The sequence below is a fragment of the Rhinopithecus roxellana genome, chromosome 2 (genome assembly GCF_007565055.1).
Source record: "Rhinopithecus roxellana isolate Shanxi Qingling chromosome 2, ASM756505v1, whole genome shotgun sequence".
Taxonomy (NCBI): Eukaryota; Metazoa; Chordata; class Mammalia; order Primates; family Cercopithecidae; genus Rhinopithecus; species Rhinopithecus roxellana.
The window spans coordinates 190,548,849-190,568,486 of NC_044550.1; the positions used below are offsets into that span (position 1 = coordinate 190,548,849).

At 37.4% G+C, this 19,638-nt stretch overlaps 2 protein-coding genes across 5 annotated transcripts in view; both read right to left on the reverse strand.

Moving 5' to 3' along the window:
- Positions 1-5,918, reverse strand: part of BBS7 (Bardet-Biedl syndrome 7) — a 55,765-nt gene extending 49,847 nt beyond the window's left edge. For all 3 annotated transcript variants that reach the window (XR_004055466.1, XM_010362560.2, XM_030925277.1), the window contains exons 1-2: positions 5,700-5,918; positions 3,027-3,092 (exon numbers count right to left, since the gene is read on the reverse strand). Coding sequence is in view for 2 of the 3 variants with exons in the window: in XM_010362560.2 (XP_010360862.1) it covers positions 3,027-3,092; positions 5,700-5,735 (102 nt within the window). In the remaining variant the exon portion in view is untranslated. The remainder of the gene's footprint in view (positions 1-3,026; positions 3,093-5,699) is intronic.
- A 3,982-nt stretch (positions 5,919-9,900) lies between these two features.
- TRPC3 (transient receptor potential cation channel subfamily C member 3) overlaps positions 9,901-19,638 on the reverse strand; it is a 78,434-nt gene continuing 68,696 nt past the window's right edge. The window contains exons 10-11 of one of the 2 annotated variants that reach the window (XM_030917689.1): positions 17,750-17,825; positions 9,901-15,285 (exon numbers count right to left, since the gene is read on the reverse strand). In XM_030917689.1, coding sequence (XP_030773549.1) covers positions 15,143-15,285; positions 17,750-17,825 — 219 coding nt within the window. In that variant the 3' untranslated portion in view covers positions 9,901-15,142. The remainder of the gene's footprint in view (positions 15,286-17,749; positions 17,826-19,638) is intronic. The other variant, XM_010362558.2, reaches the window with a different exon arrangement.

A 19,638-nucleotide genomic window follows, 5' to 3' on the forward strand; every position in this document is an offset into this window, starting at 1 on the left:
GCCTTTGTCACCCAGGCTGGAGTGCAACGGTGCCATCTCGGCTCACTGCAACCTCTGCCTCCAGGGTGCAAGTGATTCTCCCACGTCAGTCCCCCAAGTAGCTGGAATTACAGATGTCTGCCACCATGCCTGGCTAATTTTTATATTTTTAATACAGATGGGGTTTCACCATGTTGGCCAGGCTGGTCTCCAACTGCTGACCTCAGGTGATCCGCCCGCCTTGGCCTCCCAAAGTGCTGGGATTACACGCATGAGTCACCGTGCCTGGTCAGGATTTCATTATTTTTTATTGCTGAACAGTATTCCATTGTGTATGTACACCACATTTTTTAATACATTCATCTGTTGTTAAACACCCAGGCTGATTCCGTATCTTGGCTATTGTGAACAATGCTGCAATAAAACATGGGGGTGCAAATTGTCTCTTTGATATAATAATTTCCTTTCCTTTGGGTAAATTCACAGTAGTGGGGTTGCTAGATCACATGGCAGCCCTATTTGTAGTTTTTGAAAAATCCTACGTACTGTTTTCTATAGTGGATGTACTATCCCACCAATGGCACAGAAGAGTTTCCTTTCTCCACATTCTTGCTAGTATTTGTTGTTTTTTGGTTTTTTGTTTTCTTGTCTTTTTGATAACAGCCATTCTAACTGGGGTAAGATGATACTTCATTGTGGTTTGATTTGCATTTTCCTGATTAATGATAAGTATTTTTTCCTATTTTTTGGTCATTTGTATGTATTCTTTTGAGAAATGTCTGTTTAGATCATTTGCCCACTTTTTAATCGGATTGCTTGTTTGTTTGCTATTGGTATGTTTGAGTTCCTTGTATATTCTGGATATTGATTCCTTGCTGGATGAGTAGTTTGCAAATATTTTAAATCCCATTCTATAGGTTGTCTTCTCACTCTTGTTTCCTTTCCTGTGTTTCAAGCTTTTTGGTTTGATATGATCCCATTTGTTTATTTTTGCTTTTGTTGTTTGTGCTTTTGAGGTCTTGTTCATTAAATATTTCCCCAGACCAATGTCCTAAAGCATTAACATTTAGGTCTTTTTTTGTTTTTGTTTTGTTTTGCTTTTTTGAGATGGAGTCTTGCTCTCCCAAGTAGCTGCAATTACAGGTGCCTCCACAACGACCAGCTAATTTTCTGTATTTCTAGTAGAGATGGGGCTTCATCATGTTGGCCAGGTTGGTCTCGAACTCCTGACCTCAAGTAATCCACAAGCCTCGGCCTCCCAAATTGCAGGGATTACAGGTGTGAGCCACCACACCTGGCCACATTTAGGTCTTTGATCCATTTTGTGTTCATTTTTATATGGGGTGAGAGGGTGAGAGGTGGAAGTCTTGGTTTCATCCTTCTGCATATGAATATCCAGTTTACCCAGCACCATTTATTGAAGAGGCTGTCCTTTCCCCAGAGGGTGTTCTTGGCTCTTTTGTCAAAAATTAGTTGGTTGTAGATATGTGGATTAATTTCTGAGTTCTCTATTCTGTTTTATGTTCTCTGTGTCTCTGTGTTTTTATGCCAGTATTATGCTGTTTTGGTTACTACAGCTTTGTAGTGTATTTTGGGATCTGGTAGTATAATGCCCCAGCTTTGTTCTTTTTACTCAGGATTGCTTTGACCATTTGGGGTCTTTGTGGTTCCACACAAATTTTAAGATTTTTTTTTTCTCTTTCTGTGAAGAATGACATTGGTATTTTGATAGAGATTGCATTGAATTGTAGATTGCTTTGGGTGGTATTGTCATTTTAACAATATTAATTCTTCCAATCCATGAACATGGGATGTTTTTCCATTTGTTTGTATCCTCTTTAATTTCTTTCATCAGTGTTTTATAGTTTTCCTTATAGAGGTCTTTCATCTCCTTGGTTAATTTATTACTAAGTATTTTATCTTTTATCTATTATAATTGGGACTGTGTTCTTGATTTCTTTTTCAGTTAGTTTGTGGTGTATAAAAACACTACTAATTTCTGTATATTAATTTTGTATCCTGCAACTTTACAGAATTCATTTGTCAGTTCTAAGAATTTTTTGGTACAGTTTTTAGGTTTTCCTTTCTTTTTTTTTTGAGACAGAGTCTTGCTCTGTCGCCCAGGCTGGAGGGCAGTGGTGCGATCTCAGCTCACTGAAAGCTCCACCTCCTGGGTTCACGCCATTCTCCTGCCTCAGCCTCCCGAGTAGCTGGGACTACAGGCGCCTGCCACCATGCCCGGCTTTTTTTTATTTATTTACTTTTATTTTTACTTTTTTTAGTAGAGACGGGGTTTCACCATGTTGGCCAGGATGGTCTGGATCTCCTGACCTCATGATCCACTCATCTCGGCCTCCCAAAGTGCTGGGATTACAGGAGTGAGTCACCGTGCCCGGCTGAGTCTTTAGGTTTTTCTATATATAGGATCATGTCATCTGCAAACAGATAATTTGATTCTCCTTTCCAATCTGGATACACTTTATTTCTTTTTCTTGTATAATTGCTCTGGCTAAGATTTCTAGTACTATATGTAATTGTTGATTCATCTTGCTAAATGTTTATATATCAGGATAAAGTATTTTTTGCAGTTTTAAAATACTTGGCTAGTCTACTAAGAAACTGTAATTGTTTTGTGGAAATAATAGGATCAATATTTCTTTAAACATAATCAGTGTTGTTAAGTACAAAGTTTAACATCAAAATATTTAATGACTTTAAAATATGAGAAAGTTTAAAGAGAACATTTTCTTGATATCTTATTCTACTTTATATTTCTTTTTTCATACATCTGATACACAGAAAAATGGAGTATGGTTTTTAAGTTTGCCTATACTATTTACTAATGGTATGTAATAATTTTAATGTCCAAGAAAATTATTGTCTATAAATGTCCCTCGGTATTCCAATTTCTGTTCAAATTTTTAAAAAATCATTTCCATTTTAACATTAGCATTTTTAAGAGAATAACTTAACAATAAAGAAGGAAATAGGAGCCTCTCCTCTGTCAGTACTAGCGAATAGTGGAGAAATCAGAATCTATACGGTACCTTTTGTGTAGCTCTGTGTCTTGAGGCAGGAAGTAGCTTCATAGTCTTCTGAGATGTTACTCCAACCTAAAGAAAAACACCAGGTGCTTAGTGAATTTAATTTGAAGTTATTACAGAGATTAAAAGGATCAGCAGATTTAGGTTATAGTGAACCTTTTTGTTAAACTGAAATTAGTGATATAACTATTATCAGTAATTAACTTATTTTCTAATGAGGTATGTCATATTAGTCAGAATACATATACAAAACAACCAAAATAGTAAAATTTATCCTATAAAGTTGCCAAGCCAAAAATAGTTGTGTAAGATGACTGTCAAGATGCTTTATTTAAAAATATCTCTAGAAGCCTTCTTTTCCAACTGCATACAGTTGTTGAGCAAAGTGATTCAAGAACTTTGAAAATAGATTATAGTTACTAAAAATGCAACGTTAAAACCACATGCAGTGGCTCATGCCTGTAATCTCAGCACTTTGGGAGGCTGAGGTTGGAGGATCACTTGAGCCTAGGTGTTCAACACCATCCAGGCAACACAAGAGACTCTGTCTCTACAAAAAATAAAAAATTAGCTAGGCATGGTGGTGCATGCCTGTAGGCCCAACTACTTGGAAGGCTGAGGCAGGAGGATAACTTGAGTCCAGGAATTTGAGGCTTTGGTGAGTCATGATCATGCCACATGCCACTGTACTCCAGATTGGCTGGGTGACACAACAAGACCCTGTCTCAAAACAACAACAACAACAACAACAACAACAACAACAACAACAACGATTTCTGCTAAAATAACAAACATGATGATGGCCATAATATCCAATCTAACGGGTGAAGATTATTTTACAAAAAAATACAGAGGATGAAAGCAGCAGGGAACTGTCACTGCTGGTGTATAGTTAGGAGAAGAGGATGGGACCAATGGGAGAGAAATTGGTGAAAACAACACATCATGATAAAACTGTCATATAGTATAAATGACTTTATTCTGAATTCCAGAAAATTGTATTAAAGTCATCTGTTTAGATTTGTATTTCTGAAACATCAATCTAGCAAGTGATGCGAAGGATGGCTTGGAGGGAGATGAAGCTGGTGTTCAGGAGCCCAGTTTGGAGGTTATTTCAATTATTCAAGCAAGAGAAGATGAGAACCCAAATGAGGGTAATAGAGATGAAAGACACGGGACAGATTCAAGAGATATTTGGGAGTTAAAAGCAGTAAGATGTGGTGACCAGTTGGATATGGAAGATATTAAGGTGGGAAGTAGATAGCATAAACCCCTAGAAAATTGACTGGGCAAACATTTGTACCATTAGCTGAAATGAGATGGCCTAAAAATATGGTGAGGAATTGGGGTAGAGAGAATTTTAGGTCTGAAAGGAATTCTGAAAGGCAGTGTGGTGTAACAAAAAAACACCAGTTCTGGAGTCCGAGACTTTGATTCAAATAGCAAATCCCTAATTTTTAGCTATTAAGCAAATTACTTACCTTCTTTAACCCCTTAGATCCTCATTTATAATATTGTCTACCTTGCAAATTCTTTTTTTTTTTTTTTTTTTTTTTTTTTTTTTTTGAGACGGAGTCTCGCTCTGTCACCCGGGCTGGAGTGCTGTGGCCAGATCTCAGCTCACTGCAAGCTCCGCCTCCCGGGTTTACGCCATTCTCCTGCCTCAGCCTCCCGAGTAGCTGGGACTACAGGCGCCCGCCACCTCGCCCGGCTAGTTTTTTTTGTATTTTTTTAGTAGAGACGGGGTTTCACCGTGTTAGCCAGGATGATCTTGATCTCCTGACCTCGTGATCCGCCCGTCTCGGCCTCCCAAAGTGCTGGGATTACAGGCTTGAGCCACCGCGCCCGGCCTACTTTGCAAATTCTTATGAGGATTAAATATGTTGGTAGGTATGCTAAATTCTTAGAATAAGCTAGATACACATTAAACTGTTTTCATTGCTTTTTTTCCCCCTTCTCGAGACAGTCTCACTCTGTCGCCCCCGGTAGAGTGCAGTGGCATGATGTCGGCGCACTGCAGCCTGCCTCCTGAGTTCAAGCTATTCTCCTGCCTTAACCTCCCGAGTAACTGGGATTACAGGCGCCCGCCACCACGCCGGGCTAATTTTTGTATTTTTTGTAGAGACGAGGTTTAACCGTGTTGGCCAGGCTGGTCTCGAACTACTGACCTTAGGTGATCCGCCCTCCTCGGCCTCCCAAAGTGCTGGGATAACAGGCGTGAGCCACCGCCCCCGGCCCAGTTTTCATTGCCTTTACTATGATCTGCCTGGTGCGGTCCAGCTCACAGTAAGAAACAAGTGCCCGGTGCTTCGGGGAACGGTCCGGGTAGAGATGGAGATTGAGGATTAGAGGCCCTCAGGCAGCCACGGCTAGGGAGCAGGAGAAGGGCCCGGGGGGAATCCGGGATCAGACCGTGTCAGCATTTTCAGAGCATCCTCAGGACCCGGCAGGAGCCAGCACCGTGGAGGCTTGCGCCGCTTTTACCCGGTCGCCTTGGACCGTCACAGACAAGAGGGAGCTGCTCAAAGGCGGGGCGCTGAGAGGTCGGCACCCAGCCCGGCTCCTTCGCCTCCGCACCAGCTCCTGGAGACCCAGACTTTCGGCAGTGGAAGGAAGGAATCCTCTTTGGGAGCTGGGCTTGTCCAGCGCGGCGCCCGCCCCATCCCTTGAGTTTACCTGTAGATAATCCATTCGGTTTAAAATCGGATCCATGATGACAAAGCGGAGGGGCTAAGCAGCGCCGGACAAGAACAGGAGGGACAGACTTCCGGCCCGCAGGCCTCCGACCCAGTCAAAAAGCCGCCCGCGCCCCCTCAGAATCCAGCTCCAGCTACCGCGCCCACTTCCTGGGCTGCAAAGGCCGGGCAACAGGGCAGTGGCGTCCTGCGTGACGTCAGTACGCTGCTGCGAGGGGCTCCTGGATGACTATGAAGGCCCGCCCCTTTCCCGAAGCACCGCCCACTAGTAGCGTGTTCCAATCAGAGGCGGAGAGGAACTAAGGGCGCGAGGGCCGGGAGACCCAGACAGGGCGGTTTCCACAGAGACCCCAGATGCAGCTTTGGCTCCACCCTCACCGCGGCCCAGGTCTAATACTGGACTTCTTTCCTCATCGCTGTAGGAAAAACTAGTTAAGCCTACTAGATTCTGACCGATTTCTCTCTGACATTGGAAAGGGTCCCGCGAAGAATTGGGTTCCACCGTTATAGGTGTTAGCTTACAGCAGCGGTTCTCAGACTTTTGGCCTTAGGAGTTCTTTACAAAACTCTTAAAAAACCGTTGAGGACCACAAAGCCATTTGCTTTTTGTGGGTTTTCTCTCATTTTTATTTATTTTTTATTTCAATAGTTTTGGGTGTACCAGTGGGTTTTGGGTTTTGGTTACATGGATGAACTCCTGAGTGGCGAATTCCGAGATTTTAGTGTACCTGTCACCCACCAGTGTACACTGTACCCAATATGTAGTCTTTTATCCCTCACCCCGCTCCCAATCTCCTCCCCACCTGGAGTCCCCAGAATCCATTACATCACTCTGTATGTCTTTGCCTCCTCGTAACTTAATCCCACTTATAAGTGAGAACATGCAGTATTTGGTTTTCTATTCCTAAGTTACTTCACTTAGAATAATGGCCTCCACCTCCATCCAAGTTGCTGCCAAAAGATATTATTTCGTTCCTTTTTATGGCTGAGTAGTATTCAATGGTGTATATATATACTACATTTTTTTTATTCACTCCTTAGTCAATGGACACTTAGGTTGGTTCCATATCTTTGCAATTGCGAATTATGCTGCTACAAACATGCATATATATGTGTCTTTTTCCTTTGGGTAGATACCCAATAGTGGGATTGCTGGATTGAATGGTAGCTCCACTTTTATTTATGGAAGCTTTATACTGTTTTCCATAGTGGTGGTATTAATTTACATCCCCCAAGCAGTGCAAAAGTGTTCCCTTTTCACCATATCCATGCCAACATCTACTGTTTTTTAATTTTTTTTTTTTTTTAGATAGAGTCTTGCTCTTATTCCCTAGGCTGGAGTGCAGCGGCACTATCTAGGCTCACTGCAACCTCCGGCTCCTGGGTTCAAGTGATTCTCCTGCCTCAGCCTCCCGAGTAGCTGGGATTACAGGTGCCCGCCACCACGCCTGGCTAATTTTTGTATTTTTAGTAGAGACAGGGTTTTGCCATGTTGACCTGGCTGGTCTCAAACTCCTGACCTCGTGATTTGCCCGCCTCATGGCCATTCTTGCAGGAGTAAGGTGGTGTCTCACTGTGGTTTTAATTTGCATTTCCCTGGTGATTTAGTGATGTTGAGCATTTTTTCAGGTTTGTTGGCTATTTGTATATCTTCTTTTGAAAAAGGTCCTTTGCCCACTTTTTGATGGGATTGTTTTTTTCTAAGTGATTTGTTTGAGTTCCTTGTAGATTCTAGATACAAGTCCTTTATCAGATGCACAATTTGAAAATATTTTATTTTACTCTATGGACTATTTACTGATTATTTCTTCTGCTGTGCAGAAGCTTTTTAGTTTAATTAGGTCCCATTTATTTTTGTTTTTGTTGCATTTGGCTAATGTCCAAAAGAGTTTTTCCAATGTTATCTTCTAAAATTTTTGTGGTTTCAGGTGTTAGATTTAAGTCTTTGATTCATCTTGAGTTGATTTTTGTATAAGGTGAGAGATAGGAATCCAGTTTCATTCTTCTACATGTGGCTAAACCAGTTTTCCCAGCACCATTTATTGAATAGGGTGCCCTTTTCCCAATTTACGTTTTTGTATGCTTTGTCGAAGATCAGTTGACTGTAAGTACTTGGCTTTATTTCTGGGTTCTCTATCTGTTCCATTGGCCTATGTGTCTATTTTTTTTTTTTTTTTTTTTTTTTTTACCAGTACCATGCTGTTTTGGTAACTAGCCTTGCAGTATAATTTGAAGTCTGGTAACATGATGCCTCCAGATTTGTTCTTTTTGCTTATTATTACTTTGGCTATTCAGGCTCTTTTTCGGTTCCATATGAATTTTAGAACTTTTGTTTTAGTTCTGTGAAAAATAGTAATGATATTTTGATGGCAATTACACTGAATCTGTAGATTGCTTTGGAAAGTATGAAGACCATTTGTTTATATGAGTTTACCTATTGATTTTAACCATATTAGACATTAGAACTGAAAACAGTGTTTTTTAAAAACCTATGACAAATATCTTAATTAAAAATATTTTCCAAAATCAAAAAGTAAAATGAAATAACTGGTACTGTGTGCAAATCTATTTTCTGTCCATTTTAATAGTAGACAGGAGGAGCTTCAAATCTGCTACTGCATTCAATCTATTATTATATGTTGTTTTTGTTCATGTATATGAAGAAAATTTCATCCAAACTCAACAAGGGGTAGTTTTTTGAAAGGTTAGTTGCAATGTGAAATGTGACTTCATTACATACATCAAAAAATCCCATCTGTTAGTACCACCATGGATCTCATCAGTAAAGTCCCGAGTATGGGAGATCTGTCAAACTTAGATGGCGAATACATATTTTCCAAAATTCAAATTTGTGCTTGAAAGTTTGAAATTTACACATTGGCAACAAATGTCGATTGTTTTCCTTGAACTGATAGGTTCCCTTCTTGAATTCACAAGAAAGTAAATGCCAAATATCTAAGTCTGAATAATCATGATTTGTCAGTAATTCCTTCAAATAAAAATAGTGTGCCATGAAAAAAGCAGCAAGTTCAGCTAGCAGCTCAATCCCACAAGTGCTTTTCCTTGAGACAGCTAATGTACTTCAGTATTCAGTAGAAGGATTTTATACATACTTCTTATGTCATCACATAGAACATTTAAAAAGACATATCCAAGAGTTAAGATGTAATAAATGAGGGCTGAATCAGAAGAAAGAAAAAAAGAAAAAAGACAATATTAACAATGTTGCTGCTTCGTAAAGGACATTTTTATATGAAATGGTTTTTGTTTCCTATCAGTGCATGGCATATAGAATATAGTGTCTACTAGTACAGTTTGGAGCCACTATTTTGATTTATGCTTAAGCACTAGCAGTATTAACCACCATTGTTTTGGTACCATCATCGCAAATGTCAGCAGAGTGAAATGGAAAATCACATTTTAGTATTATGAAAATAGTTTCAAAATTGCAGACAGCTGTGAAAAGGCCTCAGGAACCACCTCTGCCCCTCGGGGCCCCACAGACTACTACTGACCCATAGTGACCCACGATTTAAGAGCTGACATTCTTTGACTCACTTTCATCAGTCCTTCTTTAATGTGCATAGAGCTCTGCCTAGGGAAGTACAAATGAGTTCAGATACAGCTACTTCCCTGATTTTTGTGGTTTTTCTTTTTCTTTTTCTATTTTTTTTTTGTAGAGATGGAATTTTGCCATGTTGCCCAGGCTGGTATTGAACTCCTGGGCTCGAGTGATCGCCCACCTCAGCCTCCCAAAGTTCTGGGATTACCGACATGAGCCACCGTGGCTTTCCAGGAAAGAGTTCACAAATAATTGTGAAACAAAAAGAATTAAATCCCTGAGAAGAGGTGCTTCTTTAGAAGAGAAGTTATTTACTGCAACAATATTTGAAAAAGTTTTCCCTATGTTCCAGACAATTATTTCTCTGAGGCTAAAATCATTCCACATTAAAACAGACAATGCATGAAGATGGGTTAGCTCTTCAGCAATTTGGGGGAAATATACATCAATTTACATTCAAGAAAAAAATACAGATAAATCTTAGAAGTCAACTGAAAAATAAAGCCATAGAAGAGATAGAAGAAAATAGAATTGTATAGCATTTTACAGAATTTTGGAGGTTGGAGGATATATTATTAGTTTGCTAGGGCTGACATAGCAAAGTACTACACAATGGGAAGCTTTTCAACAACAGAAATTTATTTTCTCACAGTCCTGGAGTCTGGAAGACATAGATCAAGGTGTCAGCAGGGAACCAAACCAATCTTCAGAGGCCTCTCTTCTTGGCTTGTAGATCGCTGTCTTCTCCCTGTGTCTTCACATGGTCCTTCCTCTATGTCTGTCTGTGTCTTATCTTGTCTTTTTATAAGGACACCACTCATATTGAATTAGGGCCCGCTGAGATTATCTCATTTTAAATTAATCGCCTCTTTAAAGACCCTATCTCCAACTATAGATACTGAAGGCAAGGACTTTAACACGTGTTTTGAGGGGACACAATTCAGCCCATAACAGAAGGAAACTGATCTCAAAAGGAATAGAAGAAACCACAAAGGAAAAAAGCCGATATGGTGGTACATGCCTGTAGTCTCAGCTATTTGAAGGCTGAGGCTCAAGAAGATTACTTGAGCCCAGCAATTCAGCCTGGGCAAAATAGCAAGGCCCCATCTCTAAAAAACAAACAAACAAAAAACTAACTTAAAAAAAAAGTAAAGATAAACATTTCAATATGTCAAAACAATGTTTAAATGAAAACAAAAATATAGGAGAAAAGAGTTAATATCTTAAAAAATAGTTCATACAAATAATTAAGAAATACTATGATTCTAAACAATAGGCAAAACAAAAACAAAAACAGACAATGCTGGCAGTGCTTATTTTCCATTTAACAAGTGATGTCCACTGTTTAATTAATTGTGTAGAAGGAAAGCAAGAGTTTGTTTTGAAGCTCAAATTTATTTTAAAACAGTGAAATGAGGCTATGATATAGCATCAAAACAGTACAAAAAGTTTGCATAATATGATATTTGGAGTTCTTTGATTTTGCATTTAAAAATGCAATTTATTATTTTTAAAGTACATACTATGTTTTGTTTCTAAATGATTAGTAAAGATTTCAAACTACTAATTTTAAGTATTCCTCAACTAATTAATTAGCAGGGTGACGAATTTTTATTCACAATAAAGAAAATGTCAAGTTAAATCACCACTGTGTGTCCTCTTTTTAAAGATGTTTTAAGGTATCAGAGACATCTTGGTGGTCTTTATAAAACTCAACAGAAGATGATTGCCTCTCAGATGTGACAAAGACCACTTTGGAGACAAATTTGCAGAATTACCATGCACCTCAGTAATTTATAACCTGATGTTATGGTGCTAAAGCAATAATTATGAGTATAAGTTAAACAACTTATGGCTAAAAATAAAAGCAATTTAAACTGCATTAAAGTTAAAACCATTAACACGCTAGTGGTGGTCAGCAGAGTGACTGAGTCATGAGTAAAAACATTAGTTTCCCCTAACACATGGTATAAATTTAGAAATTTTCAAACTGTTTTTTAAACTGAACAAAGTTACAGATACCCGTTTTAGGTTTTGTTTTTTTTTTGGGGGGGGGGGGGGTTCACTTTGTCACCCAGGCTGGAGTGCAGTAGTGTGGACACAGCTCACTGCAGCCTCAACTTCCTGGGCTCAAGTTATCTTCTTACCCCAGCCTCCTGAGTAGCTGGAACCACAGACACACGCCACCATGCCCGGCTAATTTTTTTTTTTTGTAGAGACAGTTTCACCATGTTGCCCTTCTGGTCTCAAACTCCTGAACTGAAGCCATCGACCTGCTTCAACCTCCCAAAGTGCTGGGATTACAGGTGTGCACCACAGTGCCCAGCCTGATTTTGGGAGGCTGAGCCAGGAGGATCGCTTGAGGCCAAACGTTCAAGACTAGCCTGGACAACAAAGGGAGACCCATCTCTAAAAATATATTTTAAAAACTTTAAAAAATTAAAAAAGACACAGAAAGAAAGATTACCACCTTGGATGATATTAACCTGCTGAAACACCTCTAAGAGCTCCAGGGACTAGAAACCCCTGATGTAGCATAACCCTGTTTGCCTGAACTATTTATGAAGACCAGAGAAGTTAAACGGGTTGTCCCACACCACAGTCATTAGTGTGGCTTCAGTTCTCTTTAGATATTGTCCATAAGACAATTTATCTTCCCATTTACAAAAGCTGCTTTCACTTGGCTTGCACATTTGAAATATAAATATATTGACATATTGGGTAAGATAGTTATCCTAAATTGTATCAAATTTGCTTTTAATAAATACAACGTATCATTTTAAAGTTTTTATTGTGCATAAACTCTTTGAAGATACTGTGTACCATTTTTCAAAGTTTTCTCATTATTTCAAGTCTAAGAACCCAAACTTTTGAACAGATTGTGACTTCCATAAAGTCACGGGTGCTCTGTAAATTCAATATAGCAGGAACTTAAAAAGTACCAAACTTTTCAAACAGTAAGTCCAAGAAGCAGTTTGACTGTTGGTTTCTTTTCTTTATCTGTAACTGAGAAAAAAATAAGAATAGCAAAGAGGTCAAAAAATGAGAGATGTCCCAAGGAAAGAAGAGTCCTGGGGTTTTGACAATCCTTTAATTAATGTTTTTTTTTTTTCTAGAAAGTTGTTTTTGGTCCTGTTTAAACGCTCCCTTCTCTGAATTGCCCCAACAACTTTGAGCTTTGTTTTCCCAAAGGTACCTGTTAAAAGTGAGTAGGGAAAGGACTTGCTGACCCAGAGCTATCTTTATCCTCAAGTGAAGGACTAATTCTGACAGCAATCCCCTTGACTAATCCTCATTTCAACCGTAGGCTACCACATTAATACCTTCTGTCTTAGTGTGAGTTCCTTAAAAGCAAAACCTAACAAGATTTGGATGTGATGACTCATTAAGGGGATGCTCTCTGGAGAAAGGGAGGGAAGGAAACTCGAAAAGGCAGAGGAAGAAGCTAAACCAAGATTTCATCTCAGCTTGAGTCTGGCATCAGCCTAATCCTTTCAGGAGCTCTGGAGCATGAACTGCACCAAATAGTTGGCCCCACCTTGAGACAAGGGGCTGGCCCTTTGTGCCCCCACCCATCAGTCACTGGCCATGGGGAGGTGGAGGCATCACATCCAGGGTAAGACTGCTTATTTTTAGCTGAGGGCAATTCTCCAGGAGAAGTGATTAGCTAGGAACTGGACAGGAGAATATGGGAGACAGGTGCACTGGCCCAGTAGAGGGCATCTGGGCAGGGCATCAAAACATCAACCACACACACTACACTTTGTCATCACACCTTCTTCTGAAACAACACCTTGAAATGATAAGGAAAAAAAATGAAATATTAAAACTATACCAGTTTATACATAGTAAATAAAGAAAAAATGCCTGTTAAGAGTTCTACAGTTGTGAGGGGCATGGACGCAAAAAAAAAAAAAAAGTTTTTTTTTTTTTAATTCACATCGTGTGGATACCATGAGGCTTATCTTCATACTTCTCTGATCTTCAGATTCCAAGGATCGTAGGCTGAATGTCCCCAGCTGAATCTGCCACTTTTTCATTCAGCATTTTTTCCAACCCCAAGGAAGAAAATTACAAAATATTCAGTTCCATAGCAATAAGCGAAAACTTTTCACACTTGGAATCTGGACCATACTATAAAACTATCAGAAATATCTATTATAGAAACTTTGTATCTTTACTATCTTAATATAACATATGGTAACATATAACAATGGAAAAATTCAATGTTTTATTCAGTTCTGAGACACAACATAAAGTCTTAAAAATGTTTAAGACAAATACTCCTAGCATCGCACAAAAGTTAATGAAATGTTCTACAATGGTCGCAAAAAATGTATAAAGTTCCTTTCTTAATTTGTTTTAACTCCCAAAAAGTAGAAATTAAGAAGTAACTTTAAAGAGCTTTATGTAGTTCCATTTAACACTTATTTCTGTCTTCATGTCTAGAAAGCTTTTCTGTGTGACAGCAATGATTTTAAAGTAGCATGTATTTAGTTGGTTTTAAGGACCTCTGAAACTCTTTGAGCTATGATCACAATTCGTATTCCTATAAGACTTGACAGCAACTGACTGAAGAGACTCAGGATGCTAAACATAACTCTATGAGAGATTTAAACGTAGCTGGTTAAAAAATGCTTTGAATGTTTTATGGTCTCTGAAGTGACCGGGGAACTTACTGGTCTGTATGCCTTTTCCCAAGAGGCATTGCGGATATTACCAGCATTCAGCTCAATTATGTAATAAGGCATACGTAGATACATCACAATCTATTTTATATAGAAAGTGGAATTGGAATCCTTTGATAAGAAAAAAGGATGTCAATCATTGTAAGCAATGATGGCAGGAAATGCCTCAAAAGGAACTGAAACACACCTGGGGATGCTTGGCCATGTCTTTCCAGGTACGCCCATAGTCATTGCTCTTTCCTATTTCTTCCTATGAGCAGACCCTCCAAAACTCAGAAGGGAGCTCACGGATGAGATACGAAGTCAGCTGTTGATATCTCATTTAGCATTAAAGCAGCAGAGGCAGAAAATAGACCGTTACAATGAAATGACAACCCTGCATAAACTCCAACTTAAAAGAAAATCACATTACTGAAAAATGATAAATATAAGTCTAAGACAGAGAGCAAGCAGTCTATATTTTAGAAAAATCTTTAATGTGTTGTTTTAAATAATTATATGAAACTTAAATATTTAATGTAAGTATATTTTCCATTAACCTATTTTGTTGTTAAATTCTTCCCTCGGGGCTCAATGGTTCTAGGATGATCAGTGACACCTAAAATTGTAAGAATGTCTTACCAAGTCATAGCTGGTTGTAAAATTTCTTCAGTTTCTATTAAAAAAAAAAAAAGATCTCTTCAGAACTCAGAACTTGGACAAGGGAAGGTATGCTACATAGTGAGGACTTTTTATTTTTATTTTGTTGGCAGTTCAGTTCAGTTGGTTTCAACATTTATTGAGCACCTACTATGTACCAGGCACTGTACTAGATGCTGGAGACACAAAGATGAATAAGACATGATTCCTGTCCCCAAGAAACTGATAGTCTCTTGGAGACAAACAGGTAGTGCAAAGATGTGGAGTTTACTCTAAAATGAATAAAAATTTCAATAATATAGTAATATTGGGCTTTTCAACACAATGGTATGTCATTGTAATGTCAAGGCAGACAAATAAAATGCATTTTCATGTGATAAAACAATAAAACCATTACGAGCTAACTTTTAAAGATTCACATGATAAAGGTAGTTAATACTAAAAATGTACATCATAGTTTTTCAAGTATTTCATACTTAGAAATATTATTGCCCACATTTGTGCTATAGTCAAAGCCAAATCCAGGTTGCCATATCATTCACATCTCAGCATGCTGGGATTCAGTTTCTCACTAAGTTTATGAATTAGAATGGCTAATTCCTCAGTTGCTTGGCTCTTGTCTTCCAAAAGTTCATAACGAAGGCTGGAGATATCTTGCTTGATTTCTTTTAATTCACCTATAGTATTGATATTAAAAAAAATTATTGGTAAGTTGCTCTTTGGATGTAGAAAAGAACAAAGAGTGAAAGTCTTACAATATCAATGTATTTGCTTCATAAGGTGTCCAAAGTAGCTACTTCAAAGTTTTTTCTTTAAAATATTTAAGAAACATCTGTCTTTAAAGGTATACTGACCTTTGAAAAAAAGCTATAAAAATAGTCCAGCTATATTTTTTAAGAGTAACACTCAGCTTAAAGTATTGTCCTTTTGTTCACCCACCTTTTAACATAAGGTGATTCTCTGTTAACTAATCTACAGTCAGGATATCTCCTTTCTGACTACACGGGAGTCCCTTTGTTTCTTTCAAGTATAAAGGTTGACACCTGCATCAAACATTTCCCATTGCTAGGATCAAAGGGAATCCTAGAAAAACTAAATTTTACTAAAAATGAATCAATCTATCTGACAGGCAAATAATTTTAAGGCAAATATGAAATAAGGGAAAGAAAGAAAAAAGCGTAGGGAGTGTTTATTAGGGAAGGTAATGGCAATGGACATGAAGACATTAGTTTGTCCAGCATAAAGGATTAATGCATAAGGAAGAACAAGCAACAGTGCAATTGAGGAGTTTAGATATGATACCACTGGCAATATATTCTTGAAGAGAATAGGAAAGTTTTGGCTATAAAAATAAATTGTTCCCATAGTTCAGTTTGGCAATATTTAGAGCATCCATGTATTACAATTAGAAACTGGATTCTCTTCAAGGAGAGGCAGTATTTGGTTAAAAAAGGAAAGAAACACTGGATTCTCTTGCAAGTGACTGTAATGTAGATAAATCACTGACTTTCAAAAGTGAATGTTGGAGCAAGAATTTACCTTGAATCTAACAAATGATTCTTCAAACCATTGACTTAGCTTTTTATAGTAGAATGGCATTTGAAACACACCTTTGATGATATTTCCTGGTATCTTTAATATGCTTTAAAGTATAATTTCAATATTCTTCTATTATATAAAAGTCAGAGCCTTTTTATTTGAAAAAAAATCTAACTCTCAGAAATACACACAAAACATTTGAGGAGCCCTTTTGTGGCAAAAAAAAAAAGTGCTTCCTTTGGCATATGGCAATATAAAAGGAATAAACTGATCTTAATTGAAATCATGAGGCAGACTTCAGTGGAAGGAGTGGATTCTCACACCATTCAGTATCATAGAGGATCCCCTGCCCCATTTCACCTTCTACTATCCTTTCTTCCCTGTTCCCGACTCATGGGGAGACTACAACCTATGTGTTGTATTAAATATTTAGTCTGCCAATTCAGGAAACACAAGTTACTCAAACTCTTCAGATTTTAGTTTCCTCGTTAATTAAATGAGGTTATAAGACACACTTTCTTAGTAAGAACTTTGTTCAAAACTCCAAATTCTCATTGATTTTCCTCTTTTGTGCAAGGGCTTGGGAAATGCTTCTTGTTTTTTATGCTGTTTTGGGCACACAATTCTTCCCACTTTGTTCCTCCCTCCCCACCCGCCATGGAGGTTATGGTACAACTGATCAGACTTCTGCTTTCTAAACTACAACCTCATTCCAGTCCTTTCTCCTGAGACAGTTTGATTAGGTCACCATGATTAGATTTTTGCTAGTTATCAATTATAAATTCACAGGTTTCTTTTCTACATACATATACTATTAGATTGATTTCAATTTAAAAGGGATTCCTTGTATTAATCAAGTAACGGCTTCAAAGTCCATGAACAATATTATTAAGTTTAGCCCTTTCTTCTTTTATCAGTGTAGATAGATTTAGTGGCATCTCATTGATATTGGAAGGTACAGTTTCCATTTTTAGGGCAACTTATTTCTCCCTGGTTGATTTCTTTCTAACTCTGGGCCTGTGTTTAGCTCTACCTTCTAGACTTTCATAAAAAATTTTTATAGTCCAGACAGATGCCCTGCCTCAAATATGCCTTAAAAAAATAAACTTCCTTAAAGTAAAGAGGCAGGGGGGAAAGTGACATTCAAAAGAGAAGCACCAGACAAGAAAAATAGGTTAAAACTGTGTTTCTGAACAACAAAATAGAGGTTTTCCTGAGCACATGAATTCTGTTTGAGTCACTGTTCTTTTATCTGCTTAACTGGAAAAATGTTAACACTAATGTGAACTCATTGAAAATGTAACCAATACTACTGACTACTTTATGTCAGAGGGATTAAAAAACTGCTAGAAAGATGTCAGTCTTTACATTCTTAGAATCAGAGCACTATGAGTAGAGATAAATTGCCTCTGATCAATATTTTAAATAACTGTTTATTTTAAAAGATGAAGTTTTAAAAATTTAACATAAGATCCTTCTCCCATCTGAGAGGCATCCAACCTATAACCTGGGATTGGATTTTTAAAGTATGCCTCAATATGAAGTTTTCCACGTTCATTAAGTTAGTTATAAAAGGATATTTCTCAAGTTGGAGATGCTTACCTTCATTAACTTCATCATTTTCTTTGTCTACTTGTGCTTTCAAAACATACCGCTTTATAAGTCTTTTCATTATCTGCTGTTGGGCAAAAGTAAATGATTAGATCTCCAATGATATACATAAGTGCCCCGAATCCTATCTTCCAAAGAGGCTTACATACCTGTAAAGCAAACAACTTGGGAGAAAAATTTTTTATAACTATGTATAGAAAAATTACGCAGGTTTCAGAATTTAACTCTCTTAACGCCTTCTACTGAGACTTACTGCATAATCCACCAATACTTTTTTTTGCCTCAGAAATGGAAGAAGCTTTGAAAAAGAAGTTAAGCTTGAAGATTTGAATTCACGGCTTCTCTTTCAACTAATAGTTTCTTTTTAAGTTATATTGACACTACATTATCACCCATAGACACTACCTTATTTCCCAGTATTTAGAAAAATACATTAATGTACGCTCTCTACAGAGAATTTGGAAAATACAGAGAAGAACAAAATAAATAATGAAATCATTAGCAACCTCGCCATCCAAAGATAATCACTGTTGTCATTTTGGTGTATGTCCTTCCAATATCTTTTCTTTAAATTTTGTATATATACTAATTACTGTATTATATTTTACATTTTCTAAATGCCATGTATTTTGTTACATTGCATGCTTTTCTCTAATATCTATATATAGTGACTATTTTCAGTCTAAATAAATGCTCTTCTAGGATAACTGTTTATCCATATGGAAAAAATTAAATTGGAGCCCTATTTCATACCATGAATACAAAAATTAATTCCACATGCATCTGTAATGTGAAAGATAAAGCTTCTGAATCCTTAAAAGAAAATATTATATAAGACAGTATATTTATAAATTTAGGGTAGACCTGGATTTTTAAAAAAACAAGATTAAAACTTATGATTACAATAGAAAAGACTGATAAATTCAACTTCATTACAATTTAAAATTTCTGTTTATAGAGATACCATAAAGAAAGTGAAAAGGTAAGTCATAGACTGGGAGAAAATATTGGTAATACTTGTAAGTAAAAATAATTTGGATCCAAATATATAAAGAACTTTAATTCAATAAGAAAAACTCAAATAACCCAATTTTAAAATGGGCAAAAGACAAACGAATGTTTCAAAATGGAAACGTGAAGGGTCAACAAGCTTAAGAAACAATTTCAAACTCTGTTGCAGGGAAATACAAATTATGACAAAAAGGAGACACAATTTTACATCTAATAAAGAGAATGATTAATGAATCTAGTCATGCCAAGTGTTGGAAAGGATATGGATCAATGGGGACTTTTATATTTTACTGGCAAGACTGTAGTCAACTTTGAAGACAATTTAGTATTATCTTTTTAGTTTTTAAATTGATGTATATTAAAAAAATTTTAGATGTGGAGTCTCACTATACTGCACAGGCTTGCCTCAAACTCCTGGGCACAACACTGTCCTCCTGCCTCAGCCTCTCAAGCAGCTGGAGCTATAGGCATGAGCCACTGCAGCCAGGTGGTATTAGCTTTTAAAGTTGAACATTTGCATGCCCTTTCACCTAGAAAGTCCACTTCTCAGTATAAGGTCTAGAGAAACTTTGCAGGTATGAACCAAGAGACATACAACAATGTTTGTAGCAACTCTGTCTGAAATAGCAAAACACTGGAAACAATCTAAACAAATATTAATAAGAATAGACAAATTGTAGTATGTTACAATGTAATGTTATTGTGTTCATTAATGAAATTAATGCACCATAGCCACACACAATAGTGTGGATGAATCTTAGAAGCATAATGTTGAATGAAAAATTCCGGTTGCAGAAGACCACAAAGTATGAAGCTATTCTTATGAAGCTCAATAACAAGTAAATCTATAAAATATATTTTTAGGAATA